This window comes from Rhea americana, unplaced genomic scaffold (assembly GCF_003343005.1).
Source record: "Rhea americana isolate MKP2758 unplaced genomic scaffold, rheAme1 scaffold_58, whole genome shotgun sequence".
NCBI lineage: Eukaryota > Metazoa > Chordata > Aves > Rheiformes > Rheidae > Rhea > Rhea americana.
In genome coordinates, this window is record NW_028186734.1 from 4,637,937 (window position 1) to 4,661,565 (window position 23,629).

At 44.7% G+C, this 23,629-nt stretch overlaps 1 protein-coding gene across 1 annotated transcript in view; it reads left to right on the plus strand.

Moving 5' to 3' along the window:
- Positions 1 to 23,629, plus strand: part of CABLES1 (Cdk5 and Abl enzyme substrate 1) — a 56,467-nt gene that overhangs the window by 27,183 nt on the left and 5,655 nt on the right. The window contains exons 5-8 of the mRNA XM_085319281.1: positions 4,996 to 5,073; positions 13,569 to 13,668; positions 15,106 to 15,262; positions 16,193 to 16,296. Coding sequence (XP_085175407.1) covers positions 4,996 to 5,073; positions 13,569 to 13,668; positions 15,106 to 15,262; positions 16,193 to 16,296 — 439 coding nt within the window. The remainder of the gene's footprint in view (positions 1 to 4,995; positions 5,074 to 13,568; positions 13,669 to 15,105; positions 15,263 to 16,192; positions 16,297 to 23,629) is intronic.

The window sequence follows — 23,629 nt, forward strand, 5'->3', positions numbered from 1 at the left end:
TTTTTGAAATGCTTTTCATCCTATCGACAAAGAGTCACAGAGATGTTAGCTAAATATAAAATGTAAAGTCGACACTGTGTGTCCCCTTAAGGACAGCTAAATCTAGCAGTAAGTAATTGAAGTATGTACCCTGCTTTTCCAAGGGGTCTGAAGACCTTTGCAGTCACTGAAGTTAATGGCCATTCTAGATGAAAAGGGCCTCTGGAAATTCAGGTGAAGCTAGTTTAGCTATTCAACCTAAAATCAGCAGAGTTTTTGAGTGCTTTGAAGTCTTTGCTGTTCGTGTCCTCGCCAGGTCCCTGTAATGCAGGGGAGCTCAGGTATCGCAGTGGGCAGAAAATCTTCCCGGGTACCTTTCCTGCATCGGGGATCTCAGCCCAAGCAGTGGAAATGTGGGATTGGCCACAATTAAAATAATAGTTTGGCCAGGAATAGCTCAGCGGGGGAGAAGCCACCTCTACAGACCGCAGCGTGTCAGTGATTCCTTGTAAGCTTCCTGTTGATAGTTTTGTGTGCTGGTTAAACCAGTTTCTTTGGATTTGTGGGACATGGCTTATTATGGAAGATTAGTTTTCCTGGGCTGTATTACCAAAGCAGTCTTGTAAAACAGGGCAAAGTAATTTGCCTATTAAAATGATGCCAACCCTATCAGACAAATCAGCAAATGTAGCCACCAGTGTGCGGTTTGACCCAGTGAAACCCAGCGCCTTTACTCAGCGAGTTTATTGGTGGTATCTTTCATAAACTGTGAAGCAGATTTCCTRCCTAGGAGGAGGGGCCGCCAGAGCAGCAAGGTGAGCCAGCTCAACAAACAGTTCAGGGTGAGGATGTGACAAGATTGTTTCCAGAATCGTCCCATATAGCAGGTATAAAAGCAGTAAAAAAACAGTCTTCTCCCACCTCCATGCTATTGTTTTTTCAAGTTTTTATTAGGATGTAGTTCTACTACATACTCTTTGGCCAAAACCAAACAGAACCCATGGGCTACAGAAGGGCATGTGGTAAAAGCAGACCCGTGAGCTTTTTACTGCCCTTCTAATCGTGGGGCCAGGCACGCACAGAGGCTGAATATTTGCAGTGTCCTCACTGTTGATAATTACTCTCAGCCACTTTCAGATGGTCCYGGCTTAAACTTGGGAGACACCAAAAGGATGTCTTCTACCCGGACAGTGCACGTGGTTCATGTACCTGCTCTTTGCATGCGGGGAGCAAAGCCCTAGTAGTCAAACTTAATGATTGGGTATGAGAAAAGGGGTTACGATATTCAGAGTGTAGAGAGTATATGTTACGTTGCATGATTGCAGTCTTTTAGTGCTACATGATAAAACCAGGGCAGATGCTAAAGAAAACAGGTATTTGTTCTTTTAGTCAGTAGATACTGATTTTGTTGAGAGCCTTGTGCTCAGCAAGTTTCTGTGGTTTTATAGCATACATTTCATTTAAAAAAATGGAAGATTAGCTTTTACACTCTCAGACAGTTGCACATTGTCAGAGCTCTCTTGCAAAAATAATGATTGCTCTGAACCATAGTAATTAATACAGCTTTCTGGTGAAATGCAAGAACAAAAGAATGAAAACCTTTTTATGCAGTAACTGTAAACATATCTGGATGGCACAGTGGCAATCAGGGCATGTAAACCCACTCCATCTTGGACTACTTCTGCTGAGAYAGCTGATACAGAGCTATGCAGTATCTTAGATGCTTTTAACTCTTCAGCAGAGAGCTAAAATCCARGAAAGTGTTTTTCTTTGAGAAACAGCAGCCAGCTTCCTCCATACCTTCCCTCCTAAAGCATACTTAAAACAAATTTCTGGACATTCTGGACCAACAGACCATTATCAGCCTGCAAATTTTTCATTTTCCACTCATAGCCTTGAAATAATATATTTATTTTATACTTTTAATACATTTTATACTTTTGTGCTTAGCTTTTGACCAATTACGGTAGATAGACCAGCTCTGATCTTCTTTTTTCCTTGGGGCCCAAAGTTGGTCGTTTCTCTTTTTGAACCAGATGAATGAGATAGAGGATGTCATTGACCTTCGTAAAAGGATTGCCTATCTGGCTGCTTTTTATACTGGCCCTGGAGGTGTCGGYGCTGTGTCTCCTCAAGAAGTCATCCACTGAGATGAGCTTTTAGGGGAGCTGCAGAGCTATGAGATGTTGCTGCTCTGCATTTCTCAGCTTTGCTCACACTCCCAGGCTGCCTTCTCTGCACCTGTTCCAGCCCAGCTCCTAAATCTGTTTTGCGCCAACCTCCAAATGGTCTGCTAATGGAGATTTTATGGTGTCCTAGCCACACAGACAAGGAGAAGCAAGGCACTCCTCTCCCACTCTGCTTGCAAGATCTTTATTTAATGAGGGTCCTACAGTTTATGGAAACATGGAGACAACTCTTGGGTCTTAATGCAAATGAATCAAAGCTGATGCTTTTTGTTTCTCTTGGTCTGATTTCTTCTGATTCAGCAACTTTTCCATGATAGATTCCCAGTGTTGCYCCTGCTTGTGGATGTGGAAGGCACCAGTTTGATTTTTTAAAATATTAAGAGGGTTTTTTTGAGGGAGGAATAGGGCATTGGTGGAAGAGCTGTATTTCCAGAAGTAGCTAGAGGGAATAGGGGGAATATGCCTGGTGGGAACTGTGGTTTTCTGAATTCAAAGATGCTTTCTGATGTCAGCCAGAAAATCTGTGCCAAGTTTCATACATCAGCAAACAAGGCTTTCAGTGAACAAGAAAGCTGTTGTGAGTAATAACCATTCAGCAATAAGCAGTGGCAAGCACAAAATCAATCCTGTGCCAGGTTTTCTTGCTTGTTGACTGCCTTGCCCAAATACGAAAAATGATTCCACCCAGCTTTATGACTTACTGCTGCACCGTGACAGCATCTTACAGCTTCTGAGATGCTTACCATGGGTAACGGGTGTTACRGCATTCAAACAAACAGTGGGATTTTACTGTTTCCGCTGCAGGAGAACTTTCTAATGCCATATACTTGTTTATCATTAGAAACCTTCCTTTATTACTGGGTGAATAGTACCTTGCTTTTAAATATGATTTTAAAGAAGAAAATAGAATTGCAGTTGTAGAACAATTCAGGAGAAGGAAAATTGATCATTCTACATTTTTTCCAAATAGTTATACGCAACAACTTTCTTGATGACGTAAACCATTCATTTGATTTCCAAGAATTATCACTAAATTTGTCCCATAAGGAAATGGTGCTTTTAAAAAACAGTATAATGGGTACAAAACTTACATATATGTCCAGTGATTTTCAGACAGCATGGAATAAAATAACTTGCCAGGGTTTGTCATCCAGCTTTGACCAATGCAGGAGAAAGGACAAAAACTTGGGGTGAAATCTTGGCCTCATACTGATCTGTGGCAAACAACATGAGAAGAATCAACATTGGAGGGCAGAGCAAGGAAATGAAATACTTTGGACCATAAGCGGAGCTTTTTAGTATCAGCATAAGTAAATTCTAATGCTGGTCAGGTTAGAAGTGCACAGACTGCCCCCATCATGCCTTAGGGGGATATGATGGGGTGYAGCCTGTTGGGCAGTTTTAGGCAGAAGAAAGGTCTTTTCATTGTACAGTTACACAACTGTCTGTGTCCTGAAGCTGGTGAGGAAAGAGGCTATATTTAGAAATAAACAATTACGTATCGGTATTATATATCCATACATCTTGATCAAGTGTCTCTTGGCATCTTGCCCATCTGCTTCTCCCTTTAATTATGTAGCTAATGGCAGTTTATACAGGTTTATGGAAAGTGAGTCTTTACCTCAAGGTAGTTTTGATATTGTTTAATGATATGTCAGAGCTTGGTGGCGAAAAGTAATAGTGTGGAWGTAAAATGGGTAGGCTGCTCTAAGGGACTTGATTGAATGTCACACGGTGACTTTGCAGATGATGCTGAGATTTGGAGGCTGGCTGAGAAACACAGGATGTCTACTGTAAGAGTAGCCTGGGTTCTGAGATCAGCTCTGAACTGTCAGGGCTACTTGCTGACCTTAAAGGTGAGACCAAAGCTTATATGACGTTTATACCTGACGTCTGTGYAGCTACTGAGTCCAGTGATAGTGCCCATAGGCCATGAAAGATGATGGAAAAGGTGGAGAAAATTCAAGGAAGGACCAGAGGACCAGGAAGACAGTGGAGGGATCTGAAAGCTTATGATAATAATGAACTTTGACTTGATCCAGGAATCCATCTACTTCAGGAACAGAAAGCTGAAAATCAAGGGTGTCCTTTGGTTTAGCAGAGAAAGGTCATGATCAGTAGCTGGCAGTTGGAGTCCAAAAAATGCAGGCTCAGTGTCAGCTACACAGCTGTGGTGTGTGTCACAGCCGCTTGTTGGGGTGGGTCAGCTGAGGGGCTGGGGGTGCATCGCAGCTGCTTCTTGGGGTGGGTCAGCTGGGGGTGCATCGCAGTTGGTTGCTGGGGTGGATCAGCTGGGGGTTCATCACAGCTGCTTGTTGGGGTGGATCAGCTGGGGTGCATCGCAGTCAGTTGTTGGGGTGGATCAGCTGGGGTTCATTACAGTCAGTTGTTGGGGTGGATCAGCCAGGGCTGCTGCTGGGCTTTTTTTGGTTTGGTTTAGGCATAGCTGACAGTTATCAGAACAACTGCTCATGTCTCCTGATGGATACTCTTTCAATAGGGCTTTTAGAAAAACATCTAGTCTGGATTACAAGTAGAATGTATTCAATATTTTCTTCTTAGAAAACCTTACAGGGGATGGCACTGCACGACTTGCTAGCTGTGTAATGTAAGGCACAGCCTTCAGCATTTCTGTAAAGATCCAGTTGTGCAGTGCCTTATTTGTGAGATGAAAATGTTCACATGTTAAAAAGAGGGSAGAGAAATTGTCAATGGTAGAAATCTTTCATTATAAATTCCTCAATGATAACGTCTGTTGCTTTGCATATTGTGGTGGGATTTTTAAATTATAGTCTTTGATTTTTTTTCATTTTCTTTTATATTTTAGAATAGTCCTTATCAGCAGCAGAAGATCCTTCTGTAGCATATTTTCAGTGCTGCCATATCGAGACTGTACCCAAGTCGGGTATGTATATTTATACACATACTATGTAGTCTTTCTGGATGTGCGTATAGAACTGAGTAACAGTATGACAGAGGTTAATGCTTTTAAATATCTGYTCTGAGAAAAGATAAATGTGCTTGCCTTGTGGGACATTACCAGGTTAAAACTACAGTTTTGAGTCCCCAATTTATTTATTTGTGTTCTTGTATCTTTGATTATTAAGTAGGAGAACCTTTCCCATCAACATTCTTGAAAAATGCACTGTTTTTTGTTTCTTCTGACTTGACTCTTTTTTTGACGAAGCAAGTATTCTAGACAGCATAAGTTTTATTTTATAAACAGTCTTAACTTTCTGATCTCCTGTGCTGACAGTGTAATGGTGTGTTTTTCCACTACTATAGAGAAATGATTGAATCTAAACATAATTTTTGTTGTAATTCACTTATAGGTATTTATATAATGTTTTTTGTCCTTTTAGCTATCTCTCAGGTCACTGAGTTACTGAAAACAGAGTTTTCAATGMTGCCTGGTTTCTTTGGAAATAATGCCATGCAGAGTCGTAGTTGGTGTAAGCACCTTCCGCGGAGCTGCGCTGACTTGTGTCACCCACAGGGTTTATTTGCACTGAAGCGGCTTTCCAAAGCCCGGGAAAGCTTTTTGCTGTCGCAGTGGGACCGCAGAAGTGAAAGACGTTCGATGCAGCTAGGAAGCGTGGTCTCGGGGCCCGGCTTGCTGCAGGCGCGTTCAGAAGCACAGGGCGAGGGAAGGAAGGGCAGCGCCGCCGCAGCCCAGGGCAGCAGAGGAGGTGGTGGCCACCTTGGCTGCCCRCGAGCTTGCCCACTCGCCAAGGAGCTGTGAGTTGCCTTTGGTCAGTGTTGGCTCAGCCCCTACAGGGAAAAGCAGCAAACCAGAGTCTGGAGGCAGCTGTGTTTGCAAAATTTTGGGGAAATATTCGCCTGGTAGAACGKGGTGGGTTTGAGTAAGACTCATGAATCATCTTGAGTCAAGCTAATCCAGCRTGTAAAGGATGAATTTGGCTCACTGTTTTCAGCCATTTATTTCATTCTGGAGAATTATTTGCCAAAAGCTGCTCATGCATCAGCAATTCAAAGCAAAGAGAGATTATTTTTAATGTACAAAGGAAAGAGGTATCTCGTGGGAAAGTTGACTTGCTCTCCTGTCTCCTACAGTAAAATATTTCCCTTAATTAAATGGGAAGGACACATCAGGCAAATTCTTGACAGACTATCAGCRTTATTCTTTCTTCTTTGGTGTACTGTCATTCATTTATGGTCACTGCCCTCTGGAAATTGCCACTTTATTGAAAATTGAATGTATTCTGAAAGGCTGATGGCTGGTTATATCTTCTAAATTACATCAGTAACGAGCCCAGCTGCAAACCTAAATATTATTTCAACATGTAATGTCTTGTACTGTGCTTGCATCGCAAGAAGGGCATGGGATGAGAGGGTAGAAAGTGCCAGTACTCAACAGTCCAGCTCAGTTCCCTTTGTTAAAACGCCAAGATTTAAAAAATGCCCTGTGTCTTTCTTCTAGAGCATCAGAGGAAGAGAGGCACAGTTAAATGGTGCCTCCTTCCAGGAACAGCTGGTGCAAAGAACAGTCGAGGCAGTATAGCATAAACTGTAGTCACACTGTTCAGGCTGCACAGTGTTTGCTTGCTTCATTAGACATTTTGGATGTGGAGCAGGGGGTGGGGGAGCAGAGACACTTTTGAAAGTCTGTAATGACAGCATCCTTTAACTTTGCTTTCTGTTGATTCCTGGGTTTCTAATTCATCTGTCCATGGGGAGGATGTCCTGACCAGTTCACGTTCAGTAACGTTTCTGAACACTTTAGGAAAAGAAACAAATCGTCCAGTGGACAAATCATCCACTTYGTCCATGTCCACAGTCAAAACAGAGGAGGGGGGCTGCTTGTGCATGCAGCAGAGAAATACTTGGTGTGACAGKAGCACTCAGCAGAGCTGCTGCTGCTTCTCCACCTCTGCTTGGACTCATAGGCTCTGGGCCAGCGAGGAAACCACAAAGCACAGCTGGGTTTTGGGGTGGCTGCCAGTCCCCATTACATTGTAGACAGCACAGAAGAGCTCTACTGTATCTGGGCTGGATAAAGCTAAACTGTACTAGGAGACCCATTTCTAAAACCTGTCTGAAAAGCTGTTCCTGCAAGCGCAGCAGAGCTCTGCCTGCTTGGCCAGGATTGACGGGGCAGCATCGCCCACTTATTAACTGCGTTCAAGACCCATACTCAAGGCTGTGGCCCTCTCCTACCCAGCTCTTGARCTGAGCTCAAGCCATAATAGCAAGAGTCTTCCCCAGACTGTGGTRTTACATGGTTGTACACATGCAAATGTGCATCAGGGGCTGCAGAGAGGAGAGCCGTTCAAGTATGAGAAGATGAAATCTGAGCTTCTCTTGGCCTTTGCTGTATCCTCCTCCCTTGCTGCTTGCAGTCAGGCAGCTACAGGCTCACCAGAGCGGCACATGGAAGGATTTTGAAAGAAAATGTACTCCAGAGCAGTGCCAAAGTTGCCAGCGATAAATGACAGGTATTTTTACCTGCTGTTTCAGAAGGCCCACCTSGTTGTAGGTGCTGGGGCTAAGAAGGATATCATGCACCAGGGAAATTCTTTTCTCTAGTTTGCTCTGTTTTCCTGAAGAGAAGTGAAAAGTTAAACCAAACAGTAATGTTCTGGAGAGAGAAAAAGTCATGAACAAAAATAATCTCTAGAATTTTTTGCCCTCACAGTTTTGCCCCAACTGATGTCTGATGGAAACCTAACATTTTAGCTTATAATGTTTTTGTGCAAGCAAGAAGGAGGGAATTAAAATCTAGATTCAGAAAGGTCTTGAGATGCATTATCTCTGGCTGAAATCACTGCAAGCAAGCTACTTCTGTGGATCTGAGCCAAAATTTCTGCTCTCCAGGACTGAGTACATTACAACTGCGTACATCTTTGCTCATGGCATGACATCAGGTGCAGCTTCCCCTGTCTCTGTGGCCAAGAGTAGGGTAATATGCAGGACCAGAGCTGCCTTTTTACSCCACATCTAGACCACCAAAGCAGTTGTAAGAGCAGAGGTGTCCAGATGAAGGCAGTGTAAAGATTAAACTGCAGGATCATCTATAGCACCTAGAGGATGCAGCCACACTGATCGTATTGCAAACTGTTTGGGATCTTTGGGTGTGGTTTGGTTTAAATGAAATATAAAGTCATTGRGTGAGGCATAGTTTAGTGCTCAGGCAATTCAGGTACTGTCATGGGCTGGTGGTACTGCAGAATCAGTTGAGCACTTGTTAACTCTAAATTTACTAGAAATGTTGTTAGTGGCTACAGGGTATTCGTGATCTGCATTTTTCTGCTGAAAAAGTCTTGTTTACCCATAAAACACTCGGTTCTGTTATAACACAGAGATTTTGCAGTAATGTTTACAAATGAAACAGATGCAACAGAAAATGCAGCCATGACTACACCTTTTTTATCATGGTGGAGATGCTTGTGCTTTATAAAAATTGTTTCTCTGCTCTTTGCTCACCATTCACTGATACTATGCTATATATGCATGTTGACACTGCAGTATTCTTTCTTAGTACTAACAAATTGTAAGCATCATACATAATGTAAATCTAATACTATTTTTTTGAGTTCCTCTTTGTTATTTAAATACAGTCCTCCAATGGCTAAAAGAGTTACTTTGTAATGGGTATTGGAACTGGATTTCTGGTTCAGCATCCGCTCTATTCTTCCTAGCAGCAGATGAGAAGTAATTCCTGTCTGGTTCTGCAGATTGGCAGAGCAAGGACAGTAATTACTGTTATCAGAGGTGCACCTTGCGTCTCTCCTGTCACTGTGGCGCACACCTCCTTCGCTGAAAGGCGGGTTGTGGTGGGCGAAGCTGGCAGTAAATGGAGCTGAGCCTTGGAACGGTTTCTCTTCCAAAGCGAGAGCGAGAAACACTCCAGGTCTCTGGCAAAGAGCAAGCCCATCACACGCTAGCTCACCACGCATGCATACGCATGTGCACTGGCCTCCACTAGACCCTCAGAAGGGATCTGCATTGGGGCAGCCCACTCAAGCCCAGCTGTTTTTGGATGGGTGACACACGATTAAAAGAAATTATTTAGTTGGAGATTGACTTGAKGTGGATTGGATTGAAACCATTGGAAACAGAGTTGAGGATCAGAAAGATACACGGGATTTTAGCCATTTCTAAGTGTAACCTAATAAAGTAGAGCTATATTTCCTCCATAATATAGTGTAAGAGGTTTCTGGCCTATTCTCCACTGCCTATACGGACTTGGCGTGGGAATTCAGTGGTTTTAGGCACCATTTCTCCTAGAGTTTCCAAGGAGGCAGTACCACACTGGCAAGCCTAATCTGCAGGCACCAGTCAAGTAGTCCCACGTGGCCYGCAGGACACAGTAACCTTCACAAGGTCCTGCATATGCATGCATGAAACCGAGAACAATCTAGTTTTCATTAAATATTTGAAGGTGCCTAAAAGTTTTCTAAAAAGGAGATGATCGTGCAGGTCAGCCATTTTTAGCAGTATTAAAAATGAGGAGGAGATTAGCATGTTGTCTTTTCCACCAAGAAGAAAGGTAGTGAAATTAGTTGGTTGTGTAGTTCTGTTGGTTTTTTTCTTTGGCAGACATTATTACGCTTCTTAATTTAAAAACGTGTTTTTGAAAAGAGATTTCTTTAGGTTTCTTGTTAATAAGACATACTGAGCATTTATGTTCATTCACTGATTGAAATCAGTGAATTTATTATGCTTTTATATTATTTTGTGTTGTTCTATGAAACTGTTGAGAGCTTCTGTTTCTGTAAAGGAGATTAATCTAARAAAAACCAGAAGCAGGAGCGAAGCTGGTGGTGCCACACAGATTTGACATGGGAATGGCTCACTTTAGCTWCAGCTCTCGGTCATCGGAGCAGAAGTGAATGTCAGTGGTGCTGGAGGCGGTGTGCGAAAGAACAGGAAAATGCAGAGCACTGAATAGTGCACGTCCCTATAAAACTGGCCAACTCACCTTACATTTTATTCTTCGTGTCACTGAATTGAAGTGCTGGGTGGGAGCACCGATGAGTTCAGCGCGGCCGAGACGGAGGCCTTTTCAGTACTGTCCTCCCGGCTCGCGACGCGTGGCCCCCGTGGTCGGCGGGTCGGTGGGCCGGGCGCCGGCCGTCTCCGCGCTGTGCAAAATGAGGCGTGCGCGGCGAGGAGGTGGACTTGTCCCACGCGCGGTCTGTTGGTTTGGCAGGTCGGGTAACGGGCGTTACAGTGCACGTGGAAACCGGGAAGTGCTTGAAGGAGAGACGAGAGCGTCAAAATTGCCCTGTGTGTAGCAGAAACGGGCACCCAGCCAAGCAGGATACCGCTATCGTGTCCGTCCGACTCGTCGCCGAGTTCCTCGCCGTTCCTCTCCCCCAGTGGATTTCTATACACAAGACAGTTTTGATTAAGTCACCGACCTTGGGCACATTTCCTGAGCATTTATCATTCCATAGACTTTGGGAAGAATAACTATCTATTTTCCGCATATAACAGGGGACTGAAATCTCCCTGCTTTTCTTTACGTGCCCCCATTCCTTGCGTCTGCTCAGTACCCTGCTCGCTCCCAAACAGAACAAAAACCACAAACAAGTGCATATTTGCTTTACAGAAAGGCAGGTAAATCTAGATTGTTCCCACACAACACGGCATTTCAAGCTAAATAATTTTATAAAGCCACCGTTGCTTTATTGCTTTTTTTCCTTTTTTCTTTTTTTTTTTCTGGTGAGGTTCATGAATCCCTCCCCAAAAGGTAACAGGGTTTAAAGTTTGAGATTTTTCTCCATGTCGGGCAGAACATCAAGACAGGAGCTGACATGCTGACACCTGAATAGAGAGGAGAAGGAGGATACTGGCCCGTTGGAGGAGTCTTTGCACCRGCTTCTCCACCTCCTTTCCCTGTAAACTGCARATAGAGTTGTTGCTCTAGCAATCCYGGTGGCAGTTTGGASCTGAAAACAGAGATCAGTTAAAGCAGGCAGCCTTAATCAGCGATGCCAGCGGGAGAGACGCTGCTGGGCTGGCTGGYAGCACGTCCCTTCCAGGGCTGTCGTTTTCCTTGTCCCCGCGTCCAGTACAAATTGCTTCCAGTGAAGAATRAGAAGAGAGTTTTCTCCTGATGTCTCATGAACTGCCTTTGCTTGTGGAGTAAATCCTAACGGTTAGGAATCACTAAAATACAGACACAAAAAATCACATCTCTAAATAACARTAAACCAGATTMTTTTTGCAATAAGTAGAAGGWKTTTTTTTTAATATATCTAGAAATCCTTTTAATATTTAATCAGCTCCTAAATTATTCACAGGWTAAAGTGCTCAACTGTTGCTGTCATTTAAAGGGCAAGCGCCCAGCAGGAGTCTTGCATGGGGCTTTATAGATCACGTCAAAACATACGTTTGATTCATTAAAGAAATGTTATACTTCCAAAGCTAATAATATCCAATTTATATTCTGTTAATCCATGCTTGACTAATAAAACGCACAGGGTGAGATTTCCTGTTTTTATTCTTGTTTATTCAATACTCCAGGTAAAGTTACGCAGTGCAGTTCCAGAAAAACTCTGAAATGTATTAAGGGGGAGAAACTTTCTTCTTTTCTCAGTCTCAGACAACCAAAATGATATGCTTAGCTGTGAGTGTGGTTTATAACACCTCTCAGCAACATGCTTTTTGGAAATRAGATGCATGAATAGAATATTCAGTATGACACGCGTGTAAACCAGGATAACTTCCCAAAGTCTGTAGGAAAATGGGCTCTATTTTTTTGTCTCCTAAAGAAATKTCATCCGGGTCTTTTAATTTCCTTAAGCTTTCCCTGCTCAAATTCAGTGAAGGTTGTAAAATTAAGTTACCGTGATTTATTTTAACTTTTTAGCATCTGCTCAAATCCCTTGAAAATTTTGTTCAAAAAAAAAAAAAAGTGCTTTTGGAAAATAGAGCCCAGAGAAATCAAAAGTGAGGAAAAGAAGTAAATTTTCTTCACTTAATGGCCTCTTTGGCAAGGATTATCTTTTCTATTACGTGTTTTTAAACACCTTTTACTAGTGGATATTGGTTTACATAGCTCCTCGGTGCTATAGGTAATCTGAATAACTTAAACCTAGCGTTTGACTTTTCCTCCCTACAGTCCCTCCTCCATGGGGCCTGTTGACCGTGGCACCACGTAGGGGTTGAGTCTTGGAGCACTTGGCGGCRGAGGTTTCTGCTCCCGGGTAGCCAGCCCTTTCCGTGCTGGCCGTACCCCAAGAGCCGTCCCGACTGCTTCCYGGGCGCAGCTCCCCGCTTTGCGGCTAGCAAAGCCACGGCACGTCCGCACCCTTGCCTCGCTGGCTCTCAGAAGCCTTCTGGGCTCTCCAAAGTTGCACGAGGAAAGACGAGGCTGKCAGCACCTCTCACGCAGCAACTGCGGGCGTTGGTTAAAAACTTGCAGGCCATGGTTCAGTGAAGCATTTGAGAACACTTATAACTTTAATCTGAGCAAATTGAAGTTGTTGTTGCTGTTGAAATCAGTTGGATCACGCACACCTAGAAATGATACTGGAATGAGGCTAAACAAAACCTTACTCAACTAGAGATGATTAAGCATATGCTTAATTCAAATTGCAGACACGGAGTTGAGAATGCCCTTGGACCTAAGTGGAAATCAGCCAGCAAAATATCACAAGATAAATTTCCCAGAGCTGTACAGAGTCATCATTTGTGGAAGATAAATTCACTTACAGTCTTTTTTTTTATCTTCACTGTCATCCTGATTATGAGGCTAAAGCATGGGCTACAGCCTGATTCTCTTAGGCATGTCATTTAACTTTAAGTGTAAAATGTCATATGGATCAGTCCTCTGAAAATAGATAGCCAAGTTTCCGTCCGGCGGTGATAGAAGGAAAGCTGGATTCCTCCTGACGGCCTCAAGGAGCAGAGCCTCTTCACTCAGCTTTAAACACCCTCTGTGCTTAGGCGAGCAGGAATTCCCCCCGTCAGCTTTCCGAGGCAGCTGTTTCTCTGTACCGGCAACGTAGGGAAACACAGACATTTGCTCTGGAGGGGTAGGTTATTCATTAGATGGATTTAAAATGTATAAACTAGGTCACTGGGTCTTACCTGAAGTTTATATGATTCCCACTTCCCTCCTACTTCCAAATCCTGTCCAATGCAACCAATTATTAGAAACTGATTTTTGCACCATGAGTTGAAGATGACGTGCAATCTGGTAAGAAGTAGGGCTTTTATGTGACTTACAGCTATGAAGTATTTTAAACAGCATAGCACTGCCTGTAGGAAAAGTTGTCTGGTCAATACTTTGCATTAATATGTTTGGATTATTGTTGTTACTTTATTTCAGCTTTATGTGGTGGAAGGTACTTAAGGCATGTGTATTAAGAGGTGTTTTCTGCTTCTCATAAGAAAAGGGTACTGAGCTCTGTTTTTTTTGTTCTCCAGGGATGTGAAGTTGGATGGTGGACGTCAGTGCCACGCTGCAGGAGTGTGTCTGAAAGAAATCATTGGTCTTGAAGGTGTGGAGCTGGGAGCGGATGGGAAGGTAGGAATGCTTCAGTTCCCTGTCTGCAGATTTTATGAAATAAGGCAAAAACATGATGTAACTGATGACAGATATAAACACGAAAATAAATTACAATGTATAGTGCAACACAATAGTTAAAGCACAGTATGTAAAACCTATAAATAAAATCAGCAGGAATGCAAGAGGACTGTCCAAGCAGTCCAAGCCAGCCACTCTGTTTCCCTGAAGAAATCTGCCTCTGACAACATCTGAGTCTGTAAAGCATTACTGAATCACACGGCATTCCCCTGGCTCYAGCGTATCACTGCAGCATATATTGACAGCAGCTTGAAAATAATTTCTGGTAATAGTTTAAAGTACAATTTTATTTGCTTTCAATTTTATTTAATAAGATGAATTTTAGTTAACAGTGTATTTGTCCAAAAGAGCAGGAACACACTAGTACAAACGTAATGAGTATTTCAAAATCTATGAGTGTATTCATTTGAATAGAAAAAGTAATTATGAATCTTCAGGGAGAATGATTCATTTTAAGCAAATATATAGAAAAGAGACAATTTTATTAATAAATGAAAACCTTTTGGCTGAAACCCTGAWTTGTTTTTTACAGTTTGTTCATCCAATCTCCTGTCATTTATTTGTTTTAAGGTCCCAGGTCAATGCTCACCTAAACAAGTGACAGGCCAGACCATTGGCTGTAAATTCTTGAGGACACTCTACCTACTTATATATAAGTTAAAGCTCACATCTTTTATGTGATACATGTTCTGATCTGCTCATAAATCAGTCTAGGGTCTGAGACTCATTTTTTTCTTCAATGTTATGGTATTTTGGAAAGTAAACCTATAAGAAGTAAGGCATAATCTACTTTTGTCCAAGTGGGCAAGTAGAAAATTGGTACATCCTTTAAACATATTTTTGTCACAAGTTATTCATTCAAACCTAGTCCACGTTGGTAGGTAGCAGATGATCTCCAGCAATGTTTACTGTAGACTAGTACCTCACATATGACCCCCAAAAGTCCTAAAGGAGAAAAATAGCAGAGAAAGTGCTCAAGTTCAAGTAGTGTCGAAGTTGATTTGCCTGTGGTTGATCTGTGCAGGAGAGTGAAATCTGCTCAGAGAAAGCCCAGTGAAAAACAGGACCAAACTGGAATACTTCTAAGTRTGCTCCTTGAGTTTTTATAAATCCTGTGTATTACAGTTTGTGTGTGTGTGTTTGCTGTTTTATTTTGTTTAAGATATGAATGCATTTGCAAAAGCTTCTGTGCACAGATGAACTGACTACACTGCAGCAAACGTAGRAGACTGATGTTCATCCGTGCCTAACCATCAAATCTAAAAAAAAAAAAAAAAGTCGTCACACTTTGGCTTCCCTTGCTTCAAATGGGGATGCACCAAATGAATCGTGTTGCGGCTGAGAGTGACTCTCTGTCCATCTTGAATTTCTTTCTAGACTGTGTCTTACACGCAGTTCCTGTTTCCAACGAATGCTCTGGGAGCACGGAGGAACACGATAGACTCCACCTCGTCCTTCTCCCAGTTCCGCAACGCAAGCCATCGTAGCCTGTCTTTGGCGAGAGCTAACAGCACCCAGGGGAGCATTGATGCAGGTAGCTCATTAAGCAGCTTGTTYTAATATCCTTGCCTACTCTTGTGATAGGCAGTTATCGGGAAGGAATTTGGTGGAGTTACGCCACGTTTTACCCCTTTTTTGCTTAAATTAGGCCGAATATAGTCTCTAGCTGATGTCGTACATCCTACAAATCTTGGGGCGCCTTTTGCGCCCTTGTTCTGTGCTTGTTTAGCCAAGCTGGCTTGCAGCTCGTGGGAAGTTAGGTAAGCAAGATCACTGGTGCGTGGTCAGCTTACCAGCCGCTGACGGCGGCCGGCGCACCTCCTTGTGTGCCCGGCGTCGCACGACTCGTCGTTGCCTTGCCTTGCTACGGAAAATATACAGTGGCAGCACGACAGTCGTAAGCCGAAAGCATAAATCGTATTCGTGACCTTTATTAGGGTGGGAAGAGCTGTGTTTGCACAACTGGGCACAAAACGTTTGCTGAAGCCCTACGTGCTTGGGATATTTTGGCATGTTAATTGCAATAAGTGAAAGYATTTGCATAAACAGATGAAAACTTGTTGCTGGGATTAAAAGTCAGAAGCGCTTTCCCGCTCACTTCCCTCTCATCTGGGCATGGCAGGATGTATGGAATCACATTAGTGTGACGGACTTAAATCCTTGGGCTTGTTTATGGAGTTATATATAATTTTGCCGTTTTCTAGGTGTACCCCTTTTGCAGTTCTCTAAGCCCCAAGTTCACAGTTACCAGATAATTCATAAGCTGTAGGTTCTCTTTATCTTTGCAAATTATATTATTATTGAAAGAGTTAGAGTTGGGATATTCAAAATCTTTAGACTCTTTCAAAAACCCTGCATGACAATCATTTTGTGCATTATCTGTGAACTTTTTTGCCATTTATGTTAAGCCTAGAGATTTCCTGATGCAATTAATTCCCTTCTTACRTATACAATTGTTTTATAGGTAGTGACCTGGGGGACTATGTTGAATATGACCCAAATCTTCTAGACGATCCCCAATGGCCATGTGGCAAACATAAGCGGGTTTTAATATTCCCTTCATATATGGTAAGTGGTATGCAAACCTAGCTGTACCATAGATCAATTTTGCTAACAATATCTAGAATGCTGAGTTGCATTTGGCCCTATTTTAAGAAGATTTTTTTTTTTAATCTGCTAATAACAGCTGTTTGGAATACTTTGTGCTAAATGCCAGTTACTTACTGGGACATGCAAAAACAAACTCATGGAGGTATTGCAAAAGTAAATGCTTTTATTACTGCTCTACTTCATAAAAGTTTTAGATGAAAGGCTTGTTCGAACAATGCATTCATTCTCTTTCATTCAGAGGAAAATTTTTACTTCCTCTAATTGGCATGTCTTACAAAATGGGAGGATACCCATTAGRGTTTTTTTAAAGTCTTGAAATTGCATTGTGTTTTGATGCTTATCATTCATTCATCAGAACAGAACTTCAGTGTCTAGTAGAGTCTTTGTTTCCCAAATATTTATTTTGCCATGGAACAGTCCTTCCTTTAATTGCAGCAATTACTGGCAAAGCATATATRTTTTTCACCATATCCAGTGCTCATAACTGTATAGTACAGACTCAGGATTGTGCCTTTATACGAGCTCTATCTCAATATTTTGTGTGGTGAGGAGTCTGTAGCCTTTTATTAGTTGCACCAAGTCTTTAAAATTCAGCGTACTTTTCTGGCAGAAATATTGCAAGATGTAGTRTAATCATAAGCATGTTAGCACATATCTATCTGAGTTACGTATCTGAAGTAGTGGGAAAGTAGTTGGGAAAAAGCTCATTCTTTTTTCAAAATGATGACTTATACTTTTATCTATACACAGATAGGATAGGATTTGAAATGCTGATAAAATAAATGGCCCAAAATGTTATTCATGGCTGCTTTTAAGCTGGAACAGGCCATRAAGATACTAGTTAAGAAATTATTGATGTATGTAAAGATACAGCCCTTATAGGTTCTCTTCTGCCCCTCACCCTGGTCTTTATTTGATAAYAGTTTTCTCAAGTGCTCCTTCTTCAAAAAAGTGTATTTTTTGTGCTTCATGTGGAGTCACATTGATCCTACTGGCAGGAATTTTGTGTGTGTTGCTCAGAAAGCTCCACTGAGCTCTGTAGCTGCATCGGGGTTAAATGTTTGAGTGACAAATTGAGACTCCCTTCTGCTTACACTCAGCCAGTTTTACTTTTAGGATTAGCAAGTAATATTTGGCTGGCAACCCACAAAGTGCCTGCCTTTAGGCAGATACGCCTGCTCCAGAGAATATTTGTTAGCTTTTAACATGGTTGTTGTTATGGACGTGGCACTGTCTTCCTTCAAACAAAAAAAAAGCTGTTAAACTTAACTGGCCTCCAAAGTGAGCACAGTTTTAGCAGTAGTCRTTGTGTTTCCAGCCTTCGTTAAACTGCAAATCGGAGTCCTCTAAGATCRCCTGAAGTCTTCGATGGCTTTGCAAATTGGCATTGAGGTGGACGCAGTGGGGTGAGGCAGCCAGGAGGGCTTTCCGCGCGCCCCGTCTCCTCCCCGGGGCAGGTGTTTGATGCCCCTCTTTTGCTTGCTTGGGCCAGCTTCAGGTAACCGCAGCATTTTGCGGTCCACATTCGGACTGTCRTCGCGGTAAGGAGCTGGCTGGGGGTTTCCACTGTGGGAGAGATACGACTAGGTATTTTTAAGGGGGGAAATGGACTTCAGGGGTAATTATTAAAATCAATGTCATTGATTGTCTAGACTATATCTTCCAGAAAGGCATWGAGAGAGGTCTTCCTGCTTTTTCGTTTTCTCTGAGTCAGCTACTGTTGTATCTGGAGAAATGTCTTGTTTCGCATTCTGGTTTTTTGCCTGGGCTTGACTTCCAGCCGTCAGTACTCCCRCGCTGCCTTAGTCTCAGCGAGGGCTCGAGGAAGTTAAGTGGTATGTTTCTTAAATTGGTGGGAATAACGGGGCCGTGCCAGGGGCTCCCTCATCCGGGGTCCCAGGATCTGGCCTGCCCGTGGGTGAAGCAGTCTAGCTACGAGGCGACGTAGGAGTTAAGCAGCTTTTCAAGAAGCTGAAGAGTGGGTACGTGTCCCCCGCTGCCGTGCCGGGAAATTTCCCCTTGCACTGATGCCCCCTTTAGATCGGGGGGGGGGGGGAGTAGTGTTGCAGTGTGCCCGGAGCTCTTGGGTTTAAACAGGACTTTGAAACCTGGCCTGCAAGTAAGGCGAGCTTATGCATTGAGCTGGTTAACAGCAGGTTAATATTGGCTACGCAGGCGACTTTACTCNGCCCGTGGGTGAAGCAGTCTAGCTACGAGGCGACGTAGGAGTTAAGCAGCTTTTCAAGAAGCTGAAGAGTGGGTACGTGTCCCCCGCTGCCGTGCTGGGAAATTTCCCTTTGCACTGATGCCCCCTTTAGATGGGGGGGGGAGTAGTGTTGCAGTGCGTCCGGAGCTCTTGGGTTTGAACAGGACTTTGAAACCTGGCCTGCAAGTAAGGCGAGCTTATGCATTGAGCTGGTTAACAGCAGGTTAATATTGGCTACGCAGGCGACTTTACTCGCATCAGTTTTATCCTTTCCTGACTCGGCTGGTGGTCTCTCTCCCCGCCGTTCACAGCAGCGTGAACAGCAGCATAGTAGACTGCAATTTGAAGTCATTTTCTTTAAGGAATATAAAAATCGGCGGAAGCTGCAATTAAGGCAAATTGCAGTCCGAGGGCAGAGAGAAACCTGTGGCTTTTTTCCCAGAGYGTGCGCAGCCATCTTCATTTTAACAGCCCTCTGCAAAATGACCGCAGAGATTTAGGGCTCCTGTATGCAGACTGAAGCCAATCTGCGGTCCTGAACAGAATATAGCTTTAATTAYTACTTCTCACCCGCGCTGGAGCAGCTGAGAGTGGCTTTGATGGCAGCACTGAATGTTTTGTTGTGAGTGGAGAGCTGCAGTTTGTAATTAAAGTTTCGTTACTTGGCTGCATTTCGCATTAGCGYTTGGCAGCTGCAAGCCCAGAGATATATATATATATTTTTCTTTTCCCCGCCTTATGGATGCAGAGAGCAGTTAATAAGGGGAAGGTGTGTGACAAGAATAGGAACAAGTGGTGTAGGACATGCAGGAGGCTCCTTCTGCAGCCGCAGCGAGCTACCTCGGGCCAGGATTTCCGCCCCCCCCCCGGTAAAACTCTGCTGAGATCCTTGTGGATTTTGCGTCCGTAAATACTGCAGGCTTTATCACGAGGTATAGGACACACAGCGTTTCTGGTCCTTCTTTGGTTTTTACTCTGAAATACGTGCAGTTAGCGCTGCAGCCTGTGCGACGTGCCGCTTGGAGCCCAAGTTTCTTATCACTTGCATTGGCTTTATTTTCTTACAGTTTTACACAGCTGAATTAGTCGGGACTTGCAGAAGTTTTTTACCGCAAGTCCTCAGCTCTTTGCTGAGCTTCCTCCACAAAGATAGCTGGGGGGAAGGGGAATGGCTTTTAGTTTGGCCTCTTTCGGCAGTGAAGTTCCTAGCTTTAAAAAGTAAACTTCCTTGTAGCGTTTCAAAAAGTGATACGAACAGCCTGACAGGGAACGATTCAGAAAAGGCAACTGAAATAATTTTCCAACACACACCCTGCAGCATCTGTTAATTGTATTAGTCATATTTAAATTCTGGTCTGCCCCGGAGAAATTATTTCACTTTAGGTTGTCTTTGTAGGAGAGTCTACAATCTCTACCACAATATAAACAGTAAGAGGGAGAAGAATTTCATGCTGGAGGGAGGGGAGGGAAACATCATGTCATGCTTAACAGATGTCTTCCTGGCTGATAGWGCTAAAATAGGAATTCTTGCAGATTCCTAAGTCTCTCTGGGGCAGGAACTCCCACTATATGTCCGACAGAACAGTAGCTCCTTCGCAAGACTCTCATGGCGACTTGTGTACGTGCAGACTCTTCGGGGTCTCGCTGGTGTGCTTGCRCTCGTGCGAGCAGAAACAAATCCGTTCCGTGCAGGGGAGAAAACTCACTCCGCAGCACACACCCGCCTGACCCATGCAGCCCTGTTTCTGTCAGTGACATAAAAACACAGGTACATACTGCCAAAACTTGCAGAAGGGTAAAAAAACTCAGTTTAGTAGCATCTTGCACCTGAGTGACTCTTCTGTAATAACATCCCTGCACTGTCCATCCAGCTGTGCCCAGGAGATGCACTTGAAAACTGGTTTTGGTACTTAATGACAATTTCAGTGTATTCATGTCAAAATGTCAAAATAAATTGGCATCTGTATGCCACCTGCAAAAAAGCATGTTGCAGAAGTCTGCAGTTTCCTCAGAGTGGGCTGCGCTTGCCAAGCCCAGCGCCAGCGTCAAGCACAGCTGGTCTGCGTTGGTAAATGCAGTGAATGCATTAGTAGATGGAGTAAATGCATTAGCAAATAGCAGTGGTGCAGGGCGGTTTTGAAATCAGAAGTGCTCGCTGCCCAGTCCACTTAATCTAACCAGACTCTGCATGATGACCCGAGTGCCTTCGGTCCCTCGCTCCCCCGTACGGCCTTTCACGAGGTGCTGCGAGGTCAGGAGTCCTCTGCTACTGCGGACACCCTCCGGTGCCGTCACCACCTTCCTAGCACTGCTTCTCCAGCAGCGTCCCCCGGATGCTCCTTTTCCGCCTGCTGATCTCGAGGCCAGGAGTCACAGAGCAGAGGACCACAGCGGTGGTAGATACTCTGTGCCGTGTGCGTTTGATGCTGTATCTGACTGAGACTCCGCTAAACGTATTTTGTAACAGTGATTCATATGTATTAATTGAGAAGGAGTTCAGCATGTCAACTCTATAAAATAAGCTGGTGTCGTTCCGTGTACTTTAATTCAGAGAGGCAGTTTTGAGATTCTTTGCTTGTGAAATTCTGAATATTTCACTCTCAGGTCCTTGGATGTTAATAATTTTTAAAAAATGGAAACATCATCTTTTAGTCTTCCTTGTCCTTTTGTTTAATTTTTATATTAAGGAGGGATTCGCTCCCATTTTGCTTCGTTACTTTAAGCCTCTGCCCTAAGAGAATTTCCCGTGCACAGGCATCCTTAGACATAAGCATATGCATTAGGCTACTGACAGTTTCCAGCTGCACAGGTAGTCACCTCAGCGTAGCCAGGCAGCGTTGCACAGACAAGGGGAGAGTCCGTGGACATCTTTTCGCCTGCCGTGCAGCTGATGACTTGCCGTTGTGTTTCTATTAAACATATAAGTCTTCTGCCTGTTTGGTACGGAGTAGATTTGCGGTAATGACACCTGGAAAGATGCTGTTATAGAACTTTGATTTCATTCCAGTGTTTTATTTTGATTTTATTCATCCTTCTTAGGAGGGAGATAGAGCCATCCAAAACTAGATCCTCTTTAACTGGTAGCATGCCAAAGTAGGATTTATTTTCAACAATATTTCATCTTGCCAGTCTTCCCAATCATATCAGGCATCCTCCCTCCTCCCCTATTTATGAAACTCTATATGCAGCTTTTCCTATGAGAAAGCAGCTGCTTAAAAATGCTTATGAATAACACACAAGCTAACCTCCAAGTTCAAAACTGCCAGCGCTGCAAAAAGCGTGCAGGGCGCAGACTTCAGCCCCGGCACCCGTCACACCAACCGGGCATCTGTCCGCTACCACATATCAAGGGGTTCATTTGTCTTGCGACTTCCGTCGCCGAGCTAAAATACGCGTAGACAGCTTTGTATACGGAGAACACGAACCGAGCTCCCCAAGGAGTGTTTCTGAATACTGAAGTGAAATGTGTTTTGTGCGAATAAGCCGTGAGGAACAAGACCCTTGTGGATGGCAGGGGTCAGAGACGCTGGGGCCCGGCGCGGTAGAGCTGTCGGCCGGTACTTCCCCGCGCCTCCGCCGTGCGTCCGGCTGCTCCAGAGGTGCAGAACGCCGGCCCCAGAGGACGGCGTTAGAGGTAATAAGGTAAAGCGCGTTCGGCCTAGAAACGTGCCGTGCTCCTTTTAGGGAAATGTTTGCAGACTCTTCATAAAATTTGGAGCAGCGGTGTTGGGCAGCGCAGCTGTACAGACGCTACCAGAATTATTCCAGGCAGAAGAAAAAATCCCCGCTGCATACGGTAGTGTCTTCTCCTCCACGCGGCAGCTTCGTCTGCGACTCTCGGACAGCTCAAGAGCCGTGAGAGATGGTCTAAAGTGGAGAGGGGAAAAGACAAGCAGGCGCTGAGCAGGCGAGACGGCGGCATAGGGCTAGGTTAGGTCACGGCGCTCCCATGTCGCCAGCGAGGTCTCAGCGGGCCCTGGCGGGTTTCTTGCGCATGCAGAGATTTTCCTGCGGTCCGTCTGCTTTTCTTCCTCACGGGGAGCAGTGGGTCCGTGCTCCACGCTGAGCCACGCGGAGGTGCGGAGGCTCCTGCCCTGGCGAAGCACGGCAGGAGGCTGCATGGACGGACGGATGGACGGGGACCCTTGGAGCCTGCTTTTCTGCATAGGTTCCTATGCCTCCTGCTTCACTCGCAGCAGTAGAGCAAACAAGGTGCTGGAAGCCTTGTCTGAAACAGGGCAGAAGAGGTAACTGAGTTGATCTCTCTTCTTTTTCTTCCTTTTCCCTTTTTCTTCTTTTTTTGCCCTCTGACTCTCCACGCACGCTGCACACGCAGGCCGGGGAAGCGCCGTCCCGCGGCTCGGAGGCAAGTCGGGCAAGGCCGCGGCGCCCAGGCAGGCGGGAGGCGAGGGGCTTGCGCGGGTGCTTCTGCGGCGAAGGAGGACGGTTAGCGGGAGGAGACAGCTGCCTGGGAGCTGCCACGTTCGAACGCGCTGGCGTCACGCGGCTGCTGCGCGAGTCAGGCGCAGCGTGCGCGAGCTCTCGTCTGGATCTCCTTAGCGGGACTCGCACGGCAAAGACTTGTCTAGCAGGAAGCGGCAGCGTCTTGGGGGAAGCTTGCACGCGTTCCTCCCTGTTCCTTGAGGCAGCAGCAGGCAGTCATGGGGCTGCACGTGGCACGCAGGGGTCCCCGCCAGGGTGCAGCTGTGCACAGGCGATGGTCCTCACGTTGCACAGGCGATGATCCTTGCATTGCACAGGTGATGGTCCTCACGTTGTGCAGGAGATGGTCCTCACGTTGCACAGGCAATGGTGCTCGTGTTGCACGGGTGATGGTCCTCACGTTGCACAGGTGATGGTCCTCACGTTGTGCAGGAGATGGTCCTCACGTTGCACAGGCGATGGTGCTCGTGTTGCACAGGCGATGGTCCTCGTGTTGCACGGGTGATGGTCCTCACGTTGCACAGGCGATGGTGCTCGTGTTGCACAGGTGATGGTCCTCACGTTGCACGGGCGATGGTGCTCGTGTTGCACAGCAGGGTGCCAGTCAGCCCACATTTAAAATGTGTGCATGACCAAACCAGT